The sequence below is a fragment of the Chrysochloris asiatica genome, unplaced genomic scaffold (assembly GCF_000296735.1).
Source record: "Chrysochloris asiatica unplaced genomic scaffold, ChrAsi1.0 scaffold00022, whole genome shotgun sequence".
Taxonomy (NCBI): domain Eukaryota; kingdom Metazoa; phylum Chordata; class Mammalia; order Afrosoricida; family Chrysochloridae; genus Chrysochloris; species Chrysochloris asiatica.
The window spans coordinates 2596497-2621278 of NW_006408540.1; the positions used below are offsets into that span (position 1 = coordinate 2596497).

At 36.8% G+C, this 24782-nt stretch overlaps 1 protein-coding gene across 3 annotated transcripts in view; it reads left to right on the forward strand.

Moving 5' to 3' along the window:
* The window catches only part of DIAPH3 (diaphanous-related formin 3), a 727649-nt gene that overhangs the window by 196092 nt on the left and 506775 nt on the right, over positions 1–24782 (forward strand). For all 3 annotated transcript variants that reach the window (XM_006837594.1, XM_006837595.1, XM_006837596.1), the window contains 2 exons: positions 17347–17421; positions 17510–17579. In XM_006837594.1, coding sequence (XP_006837657.1) covers positions 17347–17421; positions 17510–17579 — 145 coding nt within the window. The remainder of the gene's footprint in view (positions 1–17346; positions 17422–17509; positions 17580–24782) is intronic.

Genomic DNA, 24782 nt, shown 5'->3' on the forward strand with positions numbered 1-24782 from the left:
AGGGTTTCCGAGGGTGTAAATCTTTACGGGAGTAGAAAGCCTCATCTTTCTCCCGCGGAGCGGCTGGTAGTTTTGAACCGCTGACCTTAAGGTTCGCAGCCCAATTCGTAACCACTACGCCACCTATAGGACATGCTAATTAAATTGTATTCCCCTTCACAACTCATAGGTTGAAGGTTCTAGTCACATTTTTAAGGGTAGGTGAAAAAGAAAGCTTGAAATAAGCTATAATTATATTCAGCATTAGTGATATATTAGTATGACAAGAATATAATTTGGATCTGCCTGTTATACAATATGAACCCTGACCTTCTATATTCAAGTTATGAAATTTATTACTTTATTACATGTGATCAGTGATGTAATTTCTCTTCTCATTATGCAAAGCTTCTTATATTGATTTTTAACACAACTTAAGATTTTCCCCAGGTGTTCATGTAAAATTACTATTTTGGTAATTAAAAATAAATATTTTATTAGTACAGAATAATGTAAGTTTACTATAGAAAAATAAATAAGATAACATACAAAAGCAAGATAAAGTTAAAATTGTATTGTGATATCTACTCTCTCATTGTTAGTTTTAGAGTTGAAATATGTATGTGTGTTTCCTGCATATTTGCTAAAGAATTCCTTTTGTCTAATGATCCTAGTGTGCCACTGTAGGATAAGCACTCGGCCTCAACGTTGGTTTGCACCACAAGGTCGGCAGTTAAAACTCACCAGCTGCTCCTCAGAAACCCTATACAGGGTCGCTATGGGTCAGAATTGACTCGATAGCACTTAACAACAACAACAACAACAACAACAACAACAACAACAACATGTTGCTATAAAAATAAATGTAGACACAAAAACTTAATGTTGGGGAGGTAAAAGTAAAGCTATTTTTTAAAACAAAGAAATAATTCTGCACTTATTATTTTGTCATCAGCCTCTATATATTGGTTTCACTTTAAAGCAGCAAAACCAGCCTCTGTCTACTGAAAGAAAAAGTCTGGACTCTTATCAAAATCCAAAACAAAGAATGAATCGTTTTGTTTTGAATAATAATATAAAAAACTATACATAGGTTGTGTGCATTGCTTATTATATGATTTTCTTCTTTAACTACATTTTCAAATAATCAAATGACATCATTGTTGTAATTGTTAAGTGTAGCTATGTCAGTCATATGCTGCCATGTATGTCAGTCTCTAGTTGTTGTCTGTTCTTGTTGGGTCCCAGTCCACAGAACTCCCTTTAGGATATTTTTCATTGCAGGGTTGGCTTTGGCAAAATCCATTAGCTTCTGTTTATCCTGGAATGTTTTGATCACACCATCGTATTTAATTGACAGTTTTGCTTGGTAGAGGATTCTTGGTTGGACATTTTTATCTTTCAGGGTTTTATATGTCTTCCAATTGCCTGCATGGTGTTTGCTGAGCTTAATCTGATTTGCTTCTCTATTCCCTAGCTGCTTTCAGGATTTTGTCCTTATTTTTGATTTTGGAGAGTTTGATTATGATATGTCTTTGTGATTTTCTTTTAGGGTCTATCTCTGCTGGGGTTCATTGAGCTTCTTCAATACTTATCTTTTCACTTTTCAGGATGTTAGGGAAATTTTCTTCCAGAAGCTCTTCAACTATCTCCTCTCTCGACTTGTGATTCTTCCTGTTCTGGAATGCTGATAATTCTTAAGTTATTCCTCTTCATGTTGTCTAACATGAATTTTAGGCCTTCTCCAGATTTTTAAAATCATTTTTTGTGCTTGCTCGTCTATCTTAGTAGTGTTGAGAGATTTATCTTCTAGCTCAGTTGTTCTGGCTTCTAACTCTTCAATTCTACTCCTTTTCCCTTTCAGTGTATTGTCCATTTCTGATATTCTATTATTAATCATTTGGACCTCTTTCTGTAGGTTTTTAATGGTTTCCAATGCTGTATCTTATCTTATTTGATTGTTTTTGTAGTGCTTTCCTGACTTCTTCCGTATTTTTCTCAACTGCATTGTATAGTGTTTTGATTCATTTTATAATCATTTTTCTGAATTCCTTCTCAGGCATTTCCAAATCATCCTGCCCATCTTCTAGTATGGAATGTTGGTCCACTTCCAGCTCATTTGCCTCAGGCACTTTATCTTGTTTCTGGTCATATGCTGATATGGTCATCTGTTTCTGTTTTTTGGCATATTTCAGGAGTTAGCTGTGGCCTTAATACTTAGATGGGTGTGTGTTTTGGTATTTTTTTTTTATGCTTTTTGATCACCTCCAGGTAGATGGGCTTCCCTTTTCACTCTTCTTCCTGAGAAATTTCAAGATGCCACTGTTAATCATTATGACATAACTCTGGATTTAATTTTCAGCCTATTTTCTTTTTAGTCTGCCTGTCCTGCTCCACAACCTCTGTTCAGGCCTTTTATCAGTGATAAACAGTTCAGGGCTAGCTGGCTATTCTGTACTGCCATTTGGTTTTAAGTGGAAACTGTGTCTTTAAATTTCAGGATCTGTGCACATGTGTAGTAAAACCCTCTGGGGTGGGAGTGGGGTGTCCACTAGCTCAGGCATCCCCACTAGTCACCTTAATGGAGGGTACGCTTATAGTGAGAGACCAATGAACAGATAACAACAACAACAAAAAAGAATGTCCACACCTTTATTGCTGTAGTTCTGTCAGGTGTCCGGGGCTGCTCTGATCCTTCCCCCATTTAGTGTTACCCCAGATGGTGGCTCTGGGAACAGCTGACCATCTTGGATTAGATAGTACTGGAATTCTGGCTTCTGTTACCAATTCCCCTAGCTGTAAGCCTTCCAACCTTCTAAGTAATCCTTTATATGTGGTTCAGAGTTCTGGCACCATCCCCTGAGCCTGCTTGGTCTGGTATTCTGTGTTGTTGCTGATGGAGCTCCTCACTGCACTTCCACCCGATCCACCATCCCGTTTTTTCTCCCTGGATGGGTTCTTTTTGACAATGAATGCAATAACATTCCTCTTCAATCTGTCATTTCTGGAATAGTAAACCATGTGGTTGTCAAATTCAAAATGGCTAATACTAGTCCATTTCAGCTCACAAATATGTTTAACTAAAAGAGAATGGAAAAAATCAACAAGCATGATAAATTCCATATCAGGGATACTGTGTTCACATTTGAGTTAGGAATCTCTACTTGGGCTGATAAACTAAGATCAATCCTATTGTACCCTACTGTTAAGTGCTGACTCATAGCCACCAAGTATAAGATTTTCAAGGAGTGGCTGGTGGGTTGGAACAACCAACCCTATAATTAGCAGTCCAGTGCTTTTCCTATAAGCATCACAATAGGACTCTATGTAAGCTAGTCAGCACAAAATGCACCACACAGATTTTATATAAACGTGGAAAATAGATTTGTACAATATCACCATTTAACATATATGCTGTGGTTGAAATACAATTCAGTGACATAAACCTGAGAATGTTCTCACAATTACCGATTGTTTAAAAGACTTTAATTAATAGAACTTTTTAGGTAAAATTGAGGAGTTCTGATTTTCATTCTCTACTTAGACTTCATTTTGCTTTTTTTTCAAAAATGGAAGAATCCTCTTGGCCACCTAGAGATGATTTCCTTTGTATCCTACCAGATGATCCAAATCTTCTTTAAAAGGATCATACCGTTTTTCCTTTAAGCAATATAGTGCCCAGAAGAGCTGATCCCCTGGAGGGAATTCTTCCCAGGGAAGGTAACCCACTCCAAACTTTCATTTTTTTCAGGCTCAACATTCTTTAGTTCTGAATCATGAGTCAAGTCCACCTCTGCTCTTATTAATATAGTGATGTAATGGTAATCTTTTTCTCAATGAAAGAATTCAAACCATGGCAAAGCGGATATTTTTCAAGTAAAGAGTTGCTTCTTCCAAGGTTTCCCTTTGAGCACATTCTTCCCAGCTTTCCCCAAAGTACAAATGACCCCTTGGAAGTTGTAAACGGCCTGCTCCAAAGCACCCTGTTCTCTTCCCCAGGAGGACATGAAGAGGATGCTTACATATAGTCACCACAGCTCCTACTCTGACCCCTGGCCTTTATGCCCGCAGCTTTGCGCTGGCTGTCGCCAGGAAGATGCGTTTGGCCGCTGCTCACGCTCTTTTCTTGATAGTCCTGGGATTGTCTATTCCTGCTTCTCAGATGGTTTCTTTTTAACTGCAGAATTACAAAACTAAACGATTCTAGTGTCCTGTATCCCATTTTGCATGGCTCCAACCAATCATTTGATGGAAATCAAAAGGCTTTGAAGAGAAAATCCATATGAACTAAATTCATGGTACCACACAGCCCTATTTAATCCAGCCACAGAAATATTATTGGAGACCTACTATTGTTGTTGTTAAGTACTGGGGAGTTGGTTCCCGCTTATAGTGACCTTATACAGGGTTTAGGAGGCCTGTAAATCTTTATGGGGGTGGAAAGCCTCATCTTTCTCCAGTGGAATAGCTGGTAGTTTCGAACTGCCAACTTGACGTTAGCAGCCCGATTTGGTTACAACGCTACCTACTAGAGAGCCAAAATATCCACCACCCACGCCCAACTCTAATGAGTAGTCCCTTGTTTCAGTTGCCAGGAGACTGAGTGGGGAACTTGGCCATTCATACCCATCTGGAAAACAGCTAAAATAAGAGACTGAAGTACATTTATCAACTCATACATTTCTTGATTTTAATATAAAAGTAGTACATTTCTTTATTTCAATACAAAACATATATATACTTCAAGAAGTGACTACACACATGAAAATATCTGTACCAAAAAATTACGCTAAAAACACTGTTGATAAATGAAAATTACAATTTTAAGTGAAGCACAAGTAGGTAGGAAAAAAAAAAGTTGAAAGAAAGAAGGGAGAACAAATAAAAAATAAAACAATAGACTTAAACCCTAACCTATCAATGATTATAATAATTGGAAACAGTGTAAATATACACATTAAAAGATAGATTGCCATGCTTAATTAAAATACATGAGCCAATGATATGTTCTTTATAAGAAACCCATTTCAAAAATGTATATTTAAAATTGATCATAGTTTAGTTTAACTAGTAAAAAATGCCTGCCTTGAGCATTATGCTCTTTTAAAGAAATATTTTTATGGGATAAAATTGAAAACAGCAACTCAAAGATTAGCTAGGAACCTTAGGGGATAGTAAGTTTATATTAACGATAGTGGAACAACTCAGAAAATTAAGGTGAGGATGATTGTACAACCTGAGGAATATTATCAATATTTCTAAAAGGAGCTTTGCTAGCGTAGTGGTTATGAGTCGGGCTGCCAACCGCAAGGTCAGTAGTTTGAAACTACCAGAAGTACCATGGGAGAAAAATGAGGCTTTCTGCTCCAGTAAAGATTTACAGCATTGGAAACCCTGTGCAGGGTGGCAATGAGTTGAAACCGACTCCACGGTACTTAACAACAACAACAGCAACATCTAAATGGTACATGTAGAATATGTTGAATTGGCATATGTTTTGCTGTGTGTATTTACAAAAAACATAACAAAATAAAAAAAACAACTATGGTCAATTTGAAGGTGAAAGGATAGAAAAACATATACAAACTTTAAAAGGAAACCAGAAAAAATACATCCGAACAAAAACAATATCCTTGTATGGAGTGGAATGTTAGGCAATGATTGAAGATCAATCTACTAAGAAGTCATAGCAATCAGAAATTTGTGTGTACCAAACAACAAAGCTACAAAGTTTATGAAGTAACACTTGTTAGAGTTGAAAGGGTAAATAGATATCCACAGTTACAGCAGAGAACTTCAACAGCTGTCTCTCAAGAATTGATAGAAATCATGACAATGATTTCTCATTTTGTTCTCAAGAATTTCACATGGAAACCTTACCGCATCCATCTAGATCTCTGATCTTGCTCCTTCAGTCTTCTTGTACCTCAAACTCAATGTCTATTTCAAAGGAATGATTTGAGTCTCTGTTGGATACCCATACTGCCATCTTAACATGTTGTAAATGTAACAGTGTAGAATGCTTTGTGGTATTGGACTATGCACTTCTGAAAGTAGGGTTTAAGATGGAAACACTGCCTTCAGAGTTGTATAGATCTAAAGCTAGGTGACGCATATGTTGATAAGTATATTTTGATACTTTAAAAATACTTTTGTTTATTAAAGGTTTCTATGATTTTGTATAAAAACTAAAAAGAATTGATGGAAAAATTAGACACCAAATTAGTAATAACATAAAAGAATTCAACATCATCAATTAACAAGTTTTGTATATAAAGATATGGAGTCCTGGTATTATGCTATAGGATAGGCACTGGGCAATAGGTCATTTTGGACTGCAAGATTGGCAGTTCAAACTCACCAGTCATTCCTCTGAAACTAGATCCAGGGTCTTTATGAGTCAGAACTCACTCAATGACACTTCACAACAATAACAACAATTAATAAAATTTCAATCTATATCAGACCAAGAGGCAATAGTTCGAACAAAACAAGGAAAGGTAATTCGGAAAGGTATGTGCCAGGGTTGTATTATTTAACCATACTTATTCAGTCTGTATACTGAGCAAATAAATATTATTTCACCATACTCATTCAATCTGTATGCTGAGCAAATAATCTGAGAAGCTGAATTATAGGGAGAAGAATTTTACTTCGGGATTGGAGGAAGATTCATTAACAGAGTGTGAAATGCAGATTATACAACCTTGCTAGCTGGGAGCGAAGAGGACTTTGTATAGTCAATAAAGCACAAATCTTTCTGATATTCTCTGCTTTCAGCCAAGATCTGACACCAGCAATGATATCCCTAGTTCCACGTCTTCATCTGAATCCTGCTTAAATTCCTGGCAGTTTTCTGTTAATGTACTGTTGCAGCCATTTTTTTGAATTCTCTTCAACAAAATTTTACTTCATGTGATAGTAATGATATTGTTCAATGATTTCCCCATTCTATTGGGTCATCTCTCTTTGGAATGGGCACAAATGTGGATCTATTCCAATCAGTTGGTCATTATGTCAAATTTCTTGACATAATCAAGTGAGCACCTCCAGTGCTTCATCAGTTTGTTGAAACATTTCATTTTATAGCTTGTGGATTCCTGGAGACTTATTTTTCATCAGTGCACTCACTATAGCTTGGACATCTTCCTACAGTGCTACTTTTGAAATGTGCTTTTTGACATTGAATGTTATGCCATTCCTCTTCAGTTTGTTGTCCCTAGGCATAATAAAGCACATTACTGCTAGATTCAAAATGGCTGTTTCAGCTCATTAGTGCATATGGTATCAATCTTTATGCATTCCCTTTAATATTTGACAGTTTTCAATTTTCCTAGATTCATACTTTCTGCATTCCATGTTCTATTAATTGATGTTTGTAGCTGTTTCTCCTTATTTTGAGTTATTCCCCATGATCAAATGAAGGAAAATATAAGGGAATTGTTTGTTGTTGTTAGATGCCTTCCAGTCGCTTCTGACTCATAGCAACCTAGCCAAGAATTTCTGAGGAACTTCTGGTGAGTTGGAACTGCTGACCTCGCTGTTCAAACTGACCTTGCATTCCAGTACATTAATCTGCAGTGCCATACCAGGACTCCATAAAGAAATTAAAAGGAAGGAAATATTGGAGATTACAGTAGAAATCATAGAAATTGAAAATAGAAAAATAGAGGAAATCATGAAAAGGAAGTGCTTGGTCTTTAAAAAGATTAATAAAATGGACACAACTCTATTAATGCTGATAAATTAAAAAAAAGATGCAAATTACCAATATGAAGAATAAAATATCTGATATCACTAAACTCCATGCCATTATAAAAAATAAAAGGAGAACACTATGAACAACTTTACACATATAAATTTGACAAATGTACACAGTTTTAGGCATTGGAATTCCAACACATATTTTGGTTGTGGAAGGTCACGGTTTAATCCATAACAGAAGAGACTTTCTCAATTTGACAAAAAATATTTTAAAAACCTGTAGCTGACAATGTACTTAATGGTGAAAGACTGTTTTGCTAAAACAGCCTTGGGATTACTCCAAGGATGTAAGAGTTCTCTCATCTCTCTTACTCAACACAGTGCTGAAAGTTATAGCTAGTTTAATGATACAAAAAAAAAAAAAAAATAAATAAAATAAATAAATAAAAGAAAGTGAAAATCATTTAGCTAAAGAGGAAGAAACAAAACTGTCCTGTTTGCAGATGGCATGATTGTTTCCATAAAAGGACTAGTTAGTTCAATAAGTTTTTGTTAGATTTAAGATAACTGCATAAAAATGAACTATATTTTGGTATACTGACAATGAACATGTGGGCAGAAAAGTAAAAATTAATACCATGTATAATTGCACACACATGCAGAATACTACTTATGTGTAAACTTAACAAATTATGCTTAGGACTTCTATGATGAAAATGCTGATGAAAGAATGCCTACATCAATTGAGAGACATACTATGTTCATAAACTAGGAGACTTAACCTTTTTTGCTCTCTCATTCAGTTTATTTGTGTAGGACTGAGAGTCTGGTTTCTTTTCTGATTGTCATTTGATGGCAACTTACAACTTTTAGAAACCATCTACATTCCTTGGCTCAGGGTCTCTTTCCTCTGTCTTCAAAGCCAGTGAAAGTAGCTTGAGTCTTTTGAATAATTTTTATCTCCCTTCCTCTTCCTTTTTCTTCTCTCTAAACCAGCTGGGAATTGTTTCAGTTTTTAAGACTCATGTGGTTAGTTTGGGTCCTGAATAATTCAGGATAATTTTTCTATTTTTAAGTCATTTAATTCCATTTTCAATTTCTTTTTTTGCCATGAAAAGTAACATATGCACAGGTTCTGTGGTTAGGATAAGGTCATCTGTGAAGGGGCGTAGCATTACTCTGCCTACTACACATGTCTTTTTCTTTATTGGTTTTCCATTGACTGTGGCATTGTGTATAAGATCTTTTAAAGATGAAGTCTCTGTGTGGCTTTGTTTCCCATATAGTTACTTGGGGTGCTCAGCACAGGTCATGTTTTTACATTTGAGTGTCTTTGTTGGATTCCCTCTTTCTTGGGAACTTCTCTTTCCCTTGCTGATGGACTTGCCCATCAAGACCCAATTCGGATATCAGTTGTTTTGAAGTTCCCAGAAGAGGCAGAACTATATCCTCTGTTTTTATGGTACCATTATCTTAATACTTATTATGTTATGAAATGATTTTATTCAGCATTTTTTTCAACCACTGGTCTGTGATATTCTCAAAGTTACATATCAAGCCCTAATCAAAGCTGACTGGCTTCATTAGTGAACACGAGTCATAGTAGTAATGAATCCTCACCTTTCCATCAGCCATCAATCACACCCTAAAGTGTAATGTTGAGCAGAAACTTCAAATTCATCATCTTTGTGTTAATACTGCTAAATGCTAGCTCTGAAATAAAAATCCTTATTTCTGGTACAAATGCTGGTGTGAGGCAGGTTCTGTAATATGACATCGACTGCATCCAAGTTTTGTGCCTTTTTCTACATACATAAAGTAAGGGTGCAAACCAAGATGCTATTTCTTAGTGACTCTGTATGTCCTTTTCCTTATCGATAAAGATGAAAGGGGATTCAAGTTTCATTTCCAAACCATTTGTGAAGAGTTTAGTTTGTCACATTTCAAAGAAAGGTAATCCAATAAAATGCAGAAATGAGCAATAATACCATTAATATCACATGAAAGTAAAATATTGTTAAAAATAATTTTAAAATGGTTGCAGTGGTACATCATCAAGAAATCAAGCCAGATTCTGAAAAGGACATGGGCGAAAAATTATCACTGCTGAAGTCAGATGGAACTTGGCAGAAAGTAGAGAATACCAGAAATGTGTTTGTGAGTTTTTTTCCCCCCCCCAGTGTGTGGACCATGACAATATGGATATAGCATCACAAAGAATGGGATTTCCAGAACATTTAATGTTGCTCACATGGAACCTGAATTCAGACCAATAAGCAGAGATTTAAACTGAACAAAGGCTTAAAATTAGGAAAGGTTTGCATCAGGGTTGTATCCTTTGACCATACTTATTCAATGTGTATGTTGAACAGATAATTCGAGAAACTGGACTATATGAACAACTATATGGCAGAAGACTCAACAATAGGAAATATGCAGATGACACAACTTAGTGTGGTGAAAGTGAAGAGAATTTAAAACAATTACTGATGGAGATCAAAGACTTCAACTTTCATTATAGATTACACCTTAACACAAAAAGTAAATTCTCACAATTTGACCAATAAGCACGTGATAAATGGAGAAAAGATTGAGTTTGTCAGGGATTTCATTTTACTTGAATCCAAAGTTAATGACAATGGAAGCAGCAGTCAAGAAATCAAATGACACCATAGTGTATAAATTTATTGCGAAGACTTCTTGAAAGTGTTAAAAAGCTAAGATGTCACTTTGATGATTAAGGTGTGCCTGACTCAAGTCATGGTATTTTCAGCCACCTTATGTGCATGTAAAAGCCTAACAATGGCTAAGGAAAACTGAAGAAGAATTGGTGAAGAATTTTGAATGTACCAAAGACTGCCAGAACAATGAACAAATCTGTCATGGAAGAAGTACAGTCTCCTTAGAAGCAAGATGGCAAGACTTCGTCTCATGTACTTTGGACATGTTATCAGGAGGGACCAGGCCCTGGTAAAGGACATCATGAGTGATAAAGGGTCATTGAAGAAGAAGGTGACCCTCTCTGAGATGGATAGACACAGTAGCTCAAACATAGCAGTGATTGTGATGATGATGTAGGACCAGGAAATGTTTTGCTTATTGTATCTCAACAGACTCCATGACATCTGATATCATATTAACTGCCCAGGTACTGAGGATTCTAAGCCAAATATGGTTTCCTTTTTGATCTGGGATATTTATTACATTTATGACATTGTGATGCATTTGGGAAGAGATGTAATGTTGTTGTTAAGTGCTGTTGAGTCAGTTGACTCATGGTGACCCCATGTGGGGTTTCCAAGGAGCAGCTGTAGTCTAGCAGTCAACTTTTAAGTTAGTAGTCCAGTGCTTATGCAGGGTCTATCTATGGGAATCTTGCATGATACTGCTTTGTTTCATTTGGCCACAAAGTAAAACTGATTTTTATCAAGTGATTATTGCTTTTATTGCTCAATGAAACAACTGTTTTTTTGTTGCTAAATTCAGTAATGTGATGGAAACCACTTTGTACACTTTTTATTTCATTCTTTGTCTCTTGGAGATGTAGTGAATTTCAGAACTTAAGCTGAATTGGATTTTTATTCTTAGAGACCTCCTCTCACTTTCCTTTACTTGTTTCCCCTCCTGCTTTTATCGCTTCATGTCTTCCTTTTTCCTACACTGAGACGCCTGTTTTATACTTAGAAGGTTTTTTTGAGGCAATTACAATACAAGAGTTTGATTCCTCCTGTGACAGGAGTTTAAGAGGTAGATTTTATATTAAATTAGTATTTAGCTAACTACTTTGTGCAGTTTTAAGGCATTTTTTCCCAATACAAATGTCAGACTGATCTCTATGTCATTTCTATTCATGAAGAAGAAACATTTGCACAGCACTTATTCATCCATGAATGCAGTTTCTAGTTAAACCACATAATGCCTGACGATACTGTGCTGACAGGCACAGAACAAATAGTGCAGATTTGGTTTCCTGAAGATGGATCATTTATAGATCCAGTTGATAATTTTTTTTTTTCTTCAGATTGCTCTAACACTGTTGATGAGAAATTTTACACTTTTGCAGAAAGCTATGGATTTTAATAAACCTCTGTCAGAACTGCAGACCTACCTAATCAATATCACTTTTTATCTTAAGCATCTTTTCCACAAGAGATAGCAAGTGATATTTGCCCCTATCCTCAAAAATAATACTGCTGAAAATAGTAATGATTGGGTTTGTTTGAACGGTTTGAGAGAAAGAAATGTATGAATGACAGCTTTTTAATATAACAATATGTTTTAATATAACAATACTATTAAGAAAATAGGGAGACTTTAAGTGTATGTACATTGGATATCTATTGTAAAATCATTTTAGTAAATGCTTTCATCACTTGTCTTTTCATCTTTTAAAATAAAAGTGATTCTTTTGGTATTAAACATCTTAATTACCTCTCCACTTTATATATATATATATATAGTGTAATGTAAGATGTAATCTGGTTTACAGAAGGCTGTTGCCCCCTATATAATTAATTGTTGTATGAAACTAATTATCACAAAGTCGAAACCTTATAGTTTAAAGTGATTTGGTATGATGCCCTTATACATTGTACTTTAAAAAGTTTTGTTTTACAGTACGTTGTTGTTGTTGCTGTTAAGTGACATCAAGTTTGTCTGTCTCATGAAGACTCGGTATAGGGTTTCTGAGTAGCAGTTGGTGGGTTTGAACCACTGACCTTGTGTGCTTATTCTATAGCACCACACCTATTAGTTCTAATGTAATATACATGAATATGTGTCATTTTTTGTTCTTACTGATTCAAATTCTGCATGTTTGTCGTGAGCTAGTTGATTTGAGATCTTCTATGTGTTCTATTGTTTTTGTGATAGTTATTATGTTAGACATGACATATTTTAAAAAGCAGCTGTTTTTGATAATGAATTAGTCAGATCTGAAAATTTAACGACCTACTTGGGTTGCTGTTCTTCCAGAATTTTATCATGGGCCTCACATGAGCATATTAGGTGCATCAATGTCTTTTGTTATATTAATATAATTTAAAACTATATTTTGTAGAGTTTGGTATAAGTCAATTTATGAAAAATAACTTCTTTGTTTTTTGCAATGATTGAATCTGTAAGTAGCAGGACTAATCCTAAACCATTTATATTGGCTTCAAAAATATCTTTAGAGATATATTTTTGAATATAGAAATTGTTTAAAATATACTTCACACAAAATATTGAATCCCCACTGTGAAGTACTAACACAAGAGGGCATGATAAAAAGAGACTCTCGCCATGCATCTCCATACTGGCCCAAGTAAAACTCTCCAATTACTCTTTATGTGTCTGGTTTTCAAGCTTCCCTGCTGCATGTGAAATAGGAATACATACAGAATAGGAAGCCAACAGGGCCTACAGTTACGTGGGATGATACATAAAAGCAAGATTTAAAAAGCCTACAGGTATTGCTGATAGTGGAAAGTAAACTCTTCCCTTTTTGAAATTGTGTGTGAGTTTGAAATCACCCTGTATTTAGTCCCCCCTCCACCCCCCTGCCATGCCTCTCACCCCCCTCACACACACTTTAACCATAGTAGCAGTGTTCAGTTTTCTTCAAAGAGAAGTATCTTTCTTGCTTAAGTGCACTCTTGAATTTGTTATTCTGTGGCTCTCACTGAATCAGTAAAATAGACTGACAAGAGACTGTGGATCTGAATTGCAGATATCCTTTTTTGTTTCTTTTTTGTGTGCATAATTAGAAACTTGAAATGCGTAAAAGAGAAATATGAATTTTTAAAATAATACTTTAATTTTTCATGTAACTATGTCTAGTTTGGTTTGGACTCTTACTTGTTTTCACTGCCAATCCTACATTTTATCTTAAGCAAGAAAATAGTATTTTCTTTTGACATGAAACTTGTGCTTGTTTTTCTTTCTAACACCCTGTTTTTCTGATGGGATTTTGTTTTTAACATTTTATTGTTCAAAGGTTACACATACCTGAAATTCAACACATATATACTAAAAATAAAGAGTCCTAGCGTGGCTCTGTGGGCTAATGCGCTGGACTGAAGGTTAGTTTGAAGCGCAAAGTCAGGATCCTATAAAGGGTCACTATGAGGCAGAACTGACTCAATGGCAGTTAACAACAACAATAATATACTAAAAATGTACTCACACATTTATTCTATTACCTTTTTCTTTCCCCCACATTTTGAGAGATAACATACTACCAATAATTTTTTTATTGGTCTAGGTTTTCAAATTACCACTGGAAAAAAATGTTAATTTTGAGCCTAGTAGTTTTACTATAGTCAAACTGAACGGTTGTTTAGGAGCAGTGATGTCTTCATCATGTACAATACTGTGATGATTCAATCAGTGGGTTTATGGGGTCAATGTGGTTTGGTAAAAATGGAAAACATATTTTAAAAAAAATATTTGTTTAAAAATGATGGAGTAATTTTTGTTTATTTTAAAAGATGACTGAACTTTGAAAGGATATGTTTAACGTTGTTGTGAAGTGCTGTCAAGTTTGTTCTGACTTACAGCAACCTTGTATAGGGTTTCCAAGCAGCAGGTGGTGGGTGTGAACTGCTGACTTTGTTCTCATTCCATTGCTGATCCTGCAGCTCCACACCAGGAGTCCATTGTTTAACATTAGTTAGTAGATTGATTAGTAGATGCATTTTGCAGTCATGGTTTGGTATTGTATGATAAACACTGGACTGCTAACTGCAAGGTCGGTGGTTCAATTCTACCAGTCTCTCTTTGGAAACCCTATCCAATGTCCCTATAATCAGAACTGACTTGATGGCACTTAACAACAACAACATGCATTTTAGCAGTTGGAAGGATTATCTTAAAACCAATTAAACCAGCGATTCCTCTCATAGCCCACTCTACTCAACTGAGTTTGATTATCCACTGCAATAGCCACACAAAACTCAGAGACAATACTCACACTTTTAGGGTTTATTAAAGAAGTTTACAGGATCAGAAAATTTTCCGAGCACAGTTATTCCAGTCAGCTGCTGCTAAATGCCCACAGGACACACCACACCACCATAAGCCTCAGCCTGTAGACACTCTGCTTTAGCTCTGGGGGTCAGCAAACCTAGCTCCCCACTTATGTGCCTGGAGGCCCCCACTCTACAAACAAGCTTCCTGCCTGAGGTCACTCAGCTTTACTAGCTCCTTGGTCTGGAAAATTCACCACTCTGTTTTGTGCTGCTGTGTTCTTCCTCTGCTACTTCTTTGGTGTCACCACTTTTTGTCCCTGGGTTGAGGAACTTCAGAGTGCATGGTTCTCAGGATCTCCTGGCTCTTCGTTGATGGTAGTGATATTCCCACTTCTGCTTCTGAGATGTCTCATTTTAAACCTGCATTGGTGGTGGTGGTGGTTGTATGCCACCAAGTTGGTTCCAATTCACTGCAACCCTGCATAGGGTTTCCCAGGCTGTAAATCTTTACATGACTAGAAAGGTCCCACCTTTCTCCCACGTAGTGCCTGGTACATTTGAACTGTGGACTTTGTGCTTAGCAGCCCACTAGCAATCCACTGAGGTACCAGGGTTCCTTAAACTCATATTAGATTAAAAAATTTTTACAATGTGGTGGCTTGCCATGGAATTGGTTCCGACTCATAGTGACCCTGCAAAAGGTTTCCGAGGCTATAAATCCTTACAGAAACAGAAAGCCTCATCTTTCTTCCGTGGAATGGCTGGTAGTTTTGAGCTGCTGACTGCGAGGCTAGCAGCCCTACTTGTAATCACTATGCTACCAGAGCTCCTTGGTTGTGTTAAGTGCCAGTGAGTTGGTTCTGACTCATAATGACCCTGTATAGGGTTTCCGAGGAGCAGTTTGTGAGTTTGAATCACCAACCTTGAGGCGCAAACGAACTTGTGGTCCAGTGCTTATGTTACAGTGCTTCACAAGAACTCTGTTAAATCCATAGCTGAATTATGTCATCCTCTTAGTATCTTCTCCCACCTTCTCTTACCCGACCCAGTAGGTCAGAAAGTTTGTTTGGTAAAAGTTACGGACTGTGGCTAGAAAAGACATTAGATTGTTCACTATACCACACATCCTTTTTCGTATTTTCACCAGTAATCTTTACTCTTTATGCAGTTATGAGTGTACCCTCTTAGATCTTTTTTCTTTTGTGTAACTTCTGCTCTTTTAAGCAGCCTAGAGTGTTTTATTCTGTGGTTGTTCTGGTATATGTTTAATAGCCGGTTCTTTGGAGTGCAAGGGGAAACCTTGATTAGCAGCTTTTAGTGAATTTTGTGGTGCGCTGGTAGCGTAGTGGTTACGAATCGGGCTGTGAACCATAAGGTCAGCGGTTCGAAACTACCAGCCGCTCCGTGGGAGAAAGATAAGGCTTTCTACTCCTGTAAAGATTTACACCCTTGGAAACCCTGTTACAGGGTCGCAACTGACTCGATGACACTCAACAACAACAACAACAATTCTCCCACCATAGCTATCTATAGGATGCTCCTGACCATGGTTGTTCTTGTTAGGTGCCATCGAGTTCGTACCAACTCAGAGTGACCCTATGCACAGCAGAACAAAACACTGTCCTGTCCTGCTCGAACCTCACAATCTTGGCTATGTTTGAGCCCATTGATGCTGCCAATGTGCCAACCCATCTCGGTGGGAGTCTTCCTCTTTTAGTCCCAACGATTCACTGAAAACTGATCCTGGAGCAGGGAAAAAGTGCATCAGATTGGCTCTCAAGAGGCAATGTGAGGCAGTACCTGCGCACCACTGGCTTAGTGCACCTTTACTTCTTCCTTCACTCATAAGCGGCTTTATATGTATTCACGATCATGAACAGAAAGCCTAACCTGTGGCTATTAGTCAGTCTATTCTGACTGACGGCGACCCCGTGTGTGACAGAGCAGAACTGTGATGGAGTTTCTTGGATGCAACCTTTATGGAAGCTGAATGCCAGGCATTTGTGTGCAGCTGGGTGGTTTCAGTTATCATCGTTTAGATTACTAGTTGAGTGCAAACGAATTCTGCCACCTAGGGACCATCACAAACGTAAAAAGTACAACTTTTCCTCAATTTCTAAAAGTACGGTGTTCATACGAAACTTTTTGCAAGTTGAAATGGGGTAAAATGAAGAAGCAGTTACCAGTCATTAATATGGGGAAACTGTTTTAGAATTGTCTGACACTCATAATACCAAGTCATACCACATGACACCTAAGGTCTAAAACAACGCTAGCATACTATAATACAAGCAGGAGTGATACAGTAAACATACAGCCTAAACAAGAAGCCGAAATAACTATCTTGGGGAAGGAGCTTGATGACATCGTTCATGCTTCTTGGGTGCGCCCTGCCTCTTTTAACAATGGCTGATAGGAAAACAAATGCTAAACTGTAGTTTTTCTTTTCACCATTTTTTGTAAAAATGAACATCCTATTTGTATCTCTTTCAATTTAGTGCAAAAATGTACTAATGTCAGTCATTTGTAAAAATATAAAGTGGCATAAAGCAAACTTTTGAAAAATGGGAGATACCTTTATAAAATACTTTTGAATATATAGAAACAGCAAAAAAGTCTTACTGTGATACTTCAAGCTTGAATACATTTAAAACTCTTATGAAAGTGTATAATTGCTTATTTTTCTCATTTTTGTTTCCATTTTTTTTCTCAGTTGGGTGAAAAGCTTTGTTCACGAGGGACTTGGATTATTATTGGATATTTTGGAAAGACTGATTAATGGCAATATGTAAGTATTGCTAAGAATTATTTTTGATTAAGCTACATTTACATATCCAATTATGCTTCTAACACTAATACCTTTCTTGTCAATACAGCCAAGAAAAAGTTACAAAGAAGAATCAGCATAAAGTCATACAGTGTCTAAAGGCCTTGATGAACACACAGGTATGTATGGAAGTAATTATATTTGTCCAATTTTTATATGAATAGAATTTTATAATAGAGAATTTTCACTTGCACTAAAGTGATGCTTTCCTTTGCTATTCTTTTCAGCACACAATGGAAAATATACTGAGTTCTAAATTGCTATCAAGGCTACTATCTTCCAATTGGGAGAAACTTGGAGTTTAATGAATCCATTGCTGGTGCAATGGAGGGGTGGGGGGGGTGGGAGCTTTAAAAAACTTGTGAAAAGATTCCGTTAACTTTTAGTTCCATTTATTCCATGAACTTTTGAAGTACCTTTGTGTAGATAAATTCACTTTTTCTCTCCCTGAGATGTGGTAGCCTGGGACCATCGCAGCTTGCACTACGTAAGGGTCTCCCTCGTTTTCATGGACCTGCCGCTTTACCAAGCATGGTATCCTTCTCCAAGGGTTGTTCCCTGCTGATAACATGTCCAAAGTGTGAAAGACAAAGCATTCTGGTTGTACTTCCTCCAACGCAGATTTGTTTGTTCTCTTGGCAGTCCATGGTACTTTTAATATTCTTCTCCAACACCGTAATTCACATACATTGATTCTTCTATGGTCTTCCTTATTCAATCTTATGATCATACTTGATTATTGAATATGGTCTATAAGAAATCCTGGAGACACTGAGTTAGGCATTAGTCTGCTAAACGCAAAGGTTGGAAGTTCAAACCCACCAGCTGCTTCACAAGAGAAAGATGAATCTGTCAGTCAGCTCCAGTAATGTTTTACAGTTTTGGAAACCCTATATGGGATCCCTATGAGTCAGAATCAACTCTATGACATTGTTTTTTCTTTTAATGTTTTATTGTGAATTATGTGACAATTTACACAGGCGAACATTAGCTTTACATTCATCCTATCATACATCGTTTCATTGCCATGGTTACAACCCCCTCCATGCATTATCAACAACCAAAGGGTATACCCTGCAAGCCTGTCCCCTGGTCATTGGCACACAGCCCCTCTCCCTCTCTGGGTCTAGAGTCCCCAGCTGCTCCATTTCTCCATGTCATCATCTCTGCCTCCATCTCTGGCATTACTGCTTCTCTGAGTAGGGTCCTGCTCTCCACTCTTCTCCCTTGATGGTCCCAGGGACCTCCATTCCTGGACTGCAAAGTCAATCACTCCCCTCCTTTTGCTACAAAACGCCACCTTTACATTTCCAACCCTGATAACAATTATTCACTATTGTACCACAAGAGACCTATCCCCATCTCCTTTCATTAGCCCTGCCCAGACAGATTAGATACTACTCAGTGGAGATTCTCCCTTCCTCCATGCCCTCTGGATCTAGGCTCCCTCTTGAAAGCTTGTAAACCAGTCACTTTTTGCCTTTGTAGGCCCCCCTCACCCCCCACCCCCCCCATGCACACATTTTGGGTAGCCAATGTCCAAGTTGCCTATCCCTGTCTACTCTGTATAAGGAGGGGGTGGGAATGATCCTCACTGTAAAGATTTGTTCCCTCTTTTGAACTACTGCATCCATAGGTGTAGGGCAAGTTCGTTAAATTGTATCAGATTACTCTTTTTTTCCTCTTCTTTCTTCTTCTAGTTGAACTCTGATTATCCAATCATTGAAGCCAGGTCAAGTGGGTATTACTTGCAACTGTGGGTGTTCTTATGCATATGCCCTCTCTTCTTATCAGCTGGATGCTTCATTCTCCACTCTAGTCCTCTGTGGCTATGTCACTGACTCTGGGCTCAATAGTCCCCAAGTCTTGCCACACTGCTGGACAACCAGGTCTCCACCCGGCATTGTTTTTTGTAGTAATGTTTATTATCAAAGATACAGCTTGAGAAAATTTAATTATTCTAAACTAGGAATTTAAAATCTGTACTGAAAATAATGTAGACTTGTAGCAACTGGTCCCAGAAATGGAGTCATGATGCTTAATACAAATAAATTGAGACTAAATGTAATGTGAAGGGTCTGCAGAGAATACATTAAGAAGGGATAAGTTGCTTCAGCTTTTCATTGCGGTGACACTATCTGAATAGTGATTTTTAAAATACAAAACACTACTTTTAATTGAAGAAATTATCCCATGTCATGCAAATACACTGTCATCAGCTCCATCTAAACACATCTACCCTATGATGTGTTCAGCAATGATAGCTATTTTAGTTTCTGTTAGACAGCGGGAAAGGGCATGTCACTACGGTTATGAGATTTTTGTTTTATAGCAAAATGACCTGTATTTTTCTGAGTAATTCTAATTTATATTTTATCATCATTCTCTTTATAAAAGCAAACATTTAGAGAATTACACATTAAGTACTGCTAATTCTCTAGAGGATAAGCACCGGAGTTGTGAAACACAAGATATATATATAGTTGGAGTCCATAAATCTCTTCACGGGAGAAAGATAAGGCTTTCTGCTTCTGCAACGATTGCTAACTTCAGAAACCCTCCTACAGGGTCTATGAGTCGAAACCTACTCTATTACACTTCACAACAACAATTAAATTATTAACATTTTAAAATTAATTTTTATTAAATATAGCAAATATTTACATTTTACATTTATTTTTATGTCAATTCATTTAAAATGTAATTTTAAAGAATTATGGAGATACATTTTCTATTTTTATTAGTAAAATACTTTTCTTCCTTTCTTTGTCAAATATGATTTTCTGGTAAAACATCTGATGTAGAAATCACAAGTAGTTTGAATACGGAAAGCGTTGTTCTAAAAGAACTAGATTTTACATTTATTATGTAGCCTGTGGCTGTTTTTAGTGCCGCTGAGTCGATTCTGACTCATAATAACTCTGTATAGATCTTCCGAGGAGCAGCTGGTGGCTTTGATCTGCCGAGCTTGAGGTTAGCAATCCAGAACTTCCAACAGTGCCATACCAGGACTCCTGTAGCCTGTTGTGTAATGCTATCAACATAAGTGAATAGAGGAAGGAATCGGAAACTGGTCATACAGATGTCTTAGCGTAGACTTCCTAGTATCACATTAGGAGGAGTCCTGTAAAATGAGTATGTAGAAAATGAAATTTTCTTGGCTATGGAAAGGCTGAGAGTGCAGATAAATCAGAAATATTATTTTCAAACCAAAAGAGCACTTGGATCAGACTATGGTTTGAATTTGAGAAGAATATCAAAGTTAAAGTTAGGTGATATATAGAAAATACTTCTATTTGGTTTGGGACTGCATTTGGATTAGAGTAAACTTTTCATATAGGTATTTCTCTTCTACTGAAACAAATATAACTTATTTTTAAAATAACATATTTATGTTTATAGTTTTTATATATGGAGTTATAAAATATTTCCATCTTCATTTGCTGGTATTGCTTCTGCTAATAAGAATACTAAAAGGTAATCTAAGTTACTGGTACTTAAAAGCAGTAAAATTAGTGGCTGCTGAGTTTATTTTGTTCATGGTGACCCCAGTGTATAAGAGTAGAACTGTACTCCATAGGGCTTTCAATTTTTTTTTCAGAATTAGTTCCACAGGCCTTTAATTTAAGGCATCTCTGAGTAGGCTTGAACCTCCAACCTTTGAACAACCAAACCTGTTAACCGTTTGCATCACTTGCAGACTGTGCTGCTGCTGATGTGTGTTATAAAGTTGGTTGTGACTCATAGTGACCCTGTATAGGATTTTCTGAGGCTATAAATCTTTATGGGATCAGAAAGCCTCATTTTCCTCCTGCTTAGTGGCTGGTGGATTGGAACTGCTGGCCTTGTTGTTAGCATCCCAAGGTAACTCACTATGCCTCCACTGATACTTAGAATTACCATTATAATAGCTGAACCTTAAACAATAAAATGTGGTATTTTTGGTAAAAGTTTTTTCCAAGACTGCTTTCCCTAAACTTAATTTGATTGTATCTATGAGTCCTTGTATGAGCTGGGCTGCTAATCGCAAGGTCAGTAGTTTGAATATTCCAGCCACTCTGAAGGAGAAAGATGAGGCTTTCTTCTCCTGTTAAGATTTACAGCCTTGGAAACCCTATACAGGGTCACCATGAATTGAAACAGACTTGATAACACACCACCACCATAAGTAAGTATTTGCTTACTTACTTAAGCAACAGCAATAGTAATAAGTATGGAATGACACTGTAGGATAAGCACTGAACTACTAACCAAAAGGTTGGCAGTTCAACCCCACCAGCTGCTCCTTGGAAACCCTATACATGGTCACTATGAGTTAGAACCAACTGAAGGGCACTTATTGTTGTTAAGTACCGTGGAGTCAGTTCCAACTTATAGCGACCTTGCACAGGGTTTCCGAGGTTGTAAATCTTAATGCGAGCAGAACGCCTCGTCTTTCTCCCGTGGAACTGCTGGTAGGTTTGAACTGCTGACCTTGAGGTTAGCAGCCCAATTCATAACCACTGCGCTACCAGAGCTCAGCAACAATAAAATAAGTATAAAATGTATGGAACCGACTATGTTGTTGCTAAATGCTGTCTAGTCGATTCTGACTCGTGAAAGTAGTGTTTCTGAGGAGCAGCTGCTGGGTTTGAACTGCTGACCTTATGGTTTGCAGTCCAGTGCTGGTCCTACAGCTCCACACCAGGATCCATCTTAAAATTCATCCCATGATGCAAAATGGATTTTAAGAAGCAAAAAAAAAAAAAAAAAGCGGCATCTTATTTGCTACCAAAAATTAGTTATATAATAAATATAGGGAATTTGACAACATTATACAAAGTAAATTTCTTATAACACAAAATTTTCTTAAATGATACTTCTAATTGGAAGATTTTGAAGACCTTGGTGGTAGAAAAATAATAAGAAGTTAATCTGCTTTAATTAGGAGGTAATGAGAACAGCAGCTTCATTTGGTCAGTTAATTTTTGTTTATTGCTTTGAAGTGTGTGTCCACTTACTAAGTGTGTGCCACATTGTGTCTGCTACTGGCCTTAGCTTACTATCGATAGTTACTCATTGCTATATTCATGTAATGTGTTCAGAGGTTGTGCATCCTACACAGGGATTTAGGAAATTAGCCTTTCCTGCATAAGACATCTTCAATAGCTTGAAATTCCATTTGTTAGGTAATAATAGGCCTCATAGAGAATGTAAATATAACCTGGCATTGGTCCTCAGTTTAGAACATTTATCATATTGACTTGATATTCAAGAGCTACACAGCCTTAGCTTTCTCAGAGTTTGTCAAAGTATTGTTTATTTAATGGATGTTAATGCCAGCACTGGTAAGTTAACTATTTCTTCTAGACTCAGAGGTGTTTGTTTGTTTGTTTTACCTTGGGTTTGAATGAATTGAAGGAGAGTAATATTATATAAGTATACAGCACTTCTAGCCTCAGTTACAGATATGAAGTAGTGGTAATCTGGGTTGATTTTAACACTACATCTTTCCACACTAGGAAATCAGAAAATATTATCTATGATGGATTTTGTGGGGGAGGTCACTAGATCATATTCAAACGCACGAAATCAGAGATTGCTTATAGTCCACCCTTCACATGTGATGGTTTAAGGCTGGAGAGCTTGACAGAGAGAAAGGTAGGCAATATCACTTGGGAGGGAATGAAAGGAAAATGCTGGAGACAAGTTTAATCAGTCCTCAGCTATATTAGAACAGAGTCAGCCCTTTGGTACTTAGTAATCACTGACTGATTGGCTTTCTGAATTGGATCTAAGTGGTACTTTGTAAGCCACTGACAATTCCCTGGAAAGATTATCCAGACATATTGAAGTCTCTGGCCTTATGCCTGTGCTTCCATTCTTTGTTTCTAGTTATGAAACAGCCCAGGGCATCACAAAAGTGAACATTCCTTGGCTGATTTAGCTGTCTACCTATAAACTTTCCCCTGTCACCAGAAAGGCAGAATTTGCTCCAAAAATATCTTTCTGCGGTCCTTGGCCCTTCTGAGTATACTGTCTCCACTGTCCTGATATGTTCTTTAGATAGTGGCTGATAGTAAATACAATATTTCAGCATAATGTGTAGACATCTTTACATACATGCCATGTACAAGACAGGTGAATTATAAATAAGATTTCTTAACACTCAAAGCAATGTGGTCTCTGCTTGTCACTGATTCAGTTTTGATGCTTACGTGTCATACTAATTTTGAGTTTAAATCAGAGTCCAGAGGTGTGTAATTTGGATTAAGGTAAATTTTTAGTGTTTAGAAATAACTTACAAAATCAGCTGTTTCCTGATTCTTAGGAAGGATTTTCTAGGTAGATAAGGGGCATTGCATGAGCACTGTGGCTCTGTAGGATAAGCACTGGTTGTTAAACACAAGGTTAATGGTTCGAGACCACCAGATTCTTCGTGGGAGAAAGATGAAGCTTCTTGCTCCCACAAAGATTTACAAGCCTCAGAAACCCTATACAGAGCTAGAATCGACTTGAAAGCATTTTTAACAACAAATAGTATTGTACTGTTTGTCTATTCATCTTGTTTATTACTTATATTCTATAAGTTGTAAACGATCTCTTAAGAGATGTGTTTTTGTTGTTAAGTGCTATCGAGTTAGTTACAACCCTATGTAAGTGTTTCTGTGGAATGGCTAATGGATTTGAACTGTCAACCTTGCCGTTAACACTACAGTGCTCCTTGGAAACCCTATACATGGTCACTATGAGTTAGAGTTACAGTGCCACATTAGAACTTCCTAAAAGATATATAAATCTTTAAATCAAGACATTCCATCATAAACATAATTCTTTATCTTCACACTGGCAGTATCTAAAATTTTATCCTAAACTGTCCCACTTATATAATGCAGTGGATGCAACTCCACTGTCTTCCTGATGATAAATATTATGCTGATTAAAATACCTGCATTCATTTGACCATTTCTGCGTGGTACTTACTTAAATCCTCCTTCACATTATGCACACTTGTGAACTATGTTAATATCTGTTTGTTTGGTTCTGTCTAAATTGGCTGTTGAGCTCTTGAAATGTGGCTAGTTGGGATTGTTTGGTAAGTGTAAAATATATCCTAGATTTTTGAGTACTTAGCAAAAAGAGGATGCCAAATATCAATAAATGTTTTATATGGATTACATGTTAAAGTTATATTTTTGGATGCATTGAGCTAATTTTATTAAAAATAATTTTTCCTGTTGCTTAAGCATTTAAAATTATACCTGTGGTTTGCATATCAGTGCATTCATTTGTGGTAGTTGTTTGTTTCCCAACCTCCTATCCCTGGAAGATCTTTATGTCCT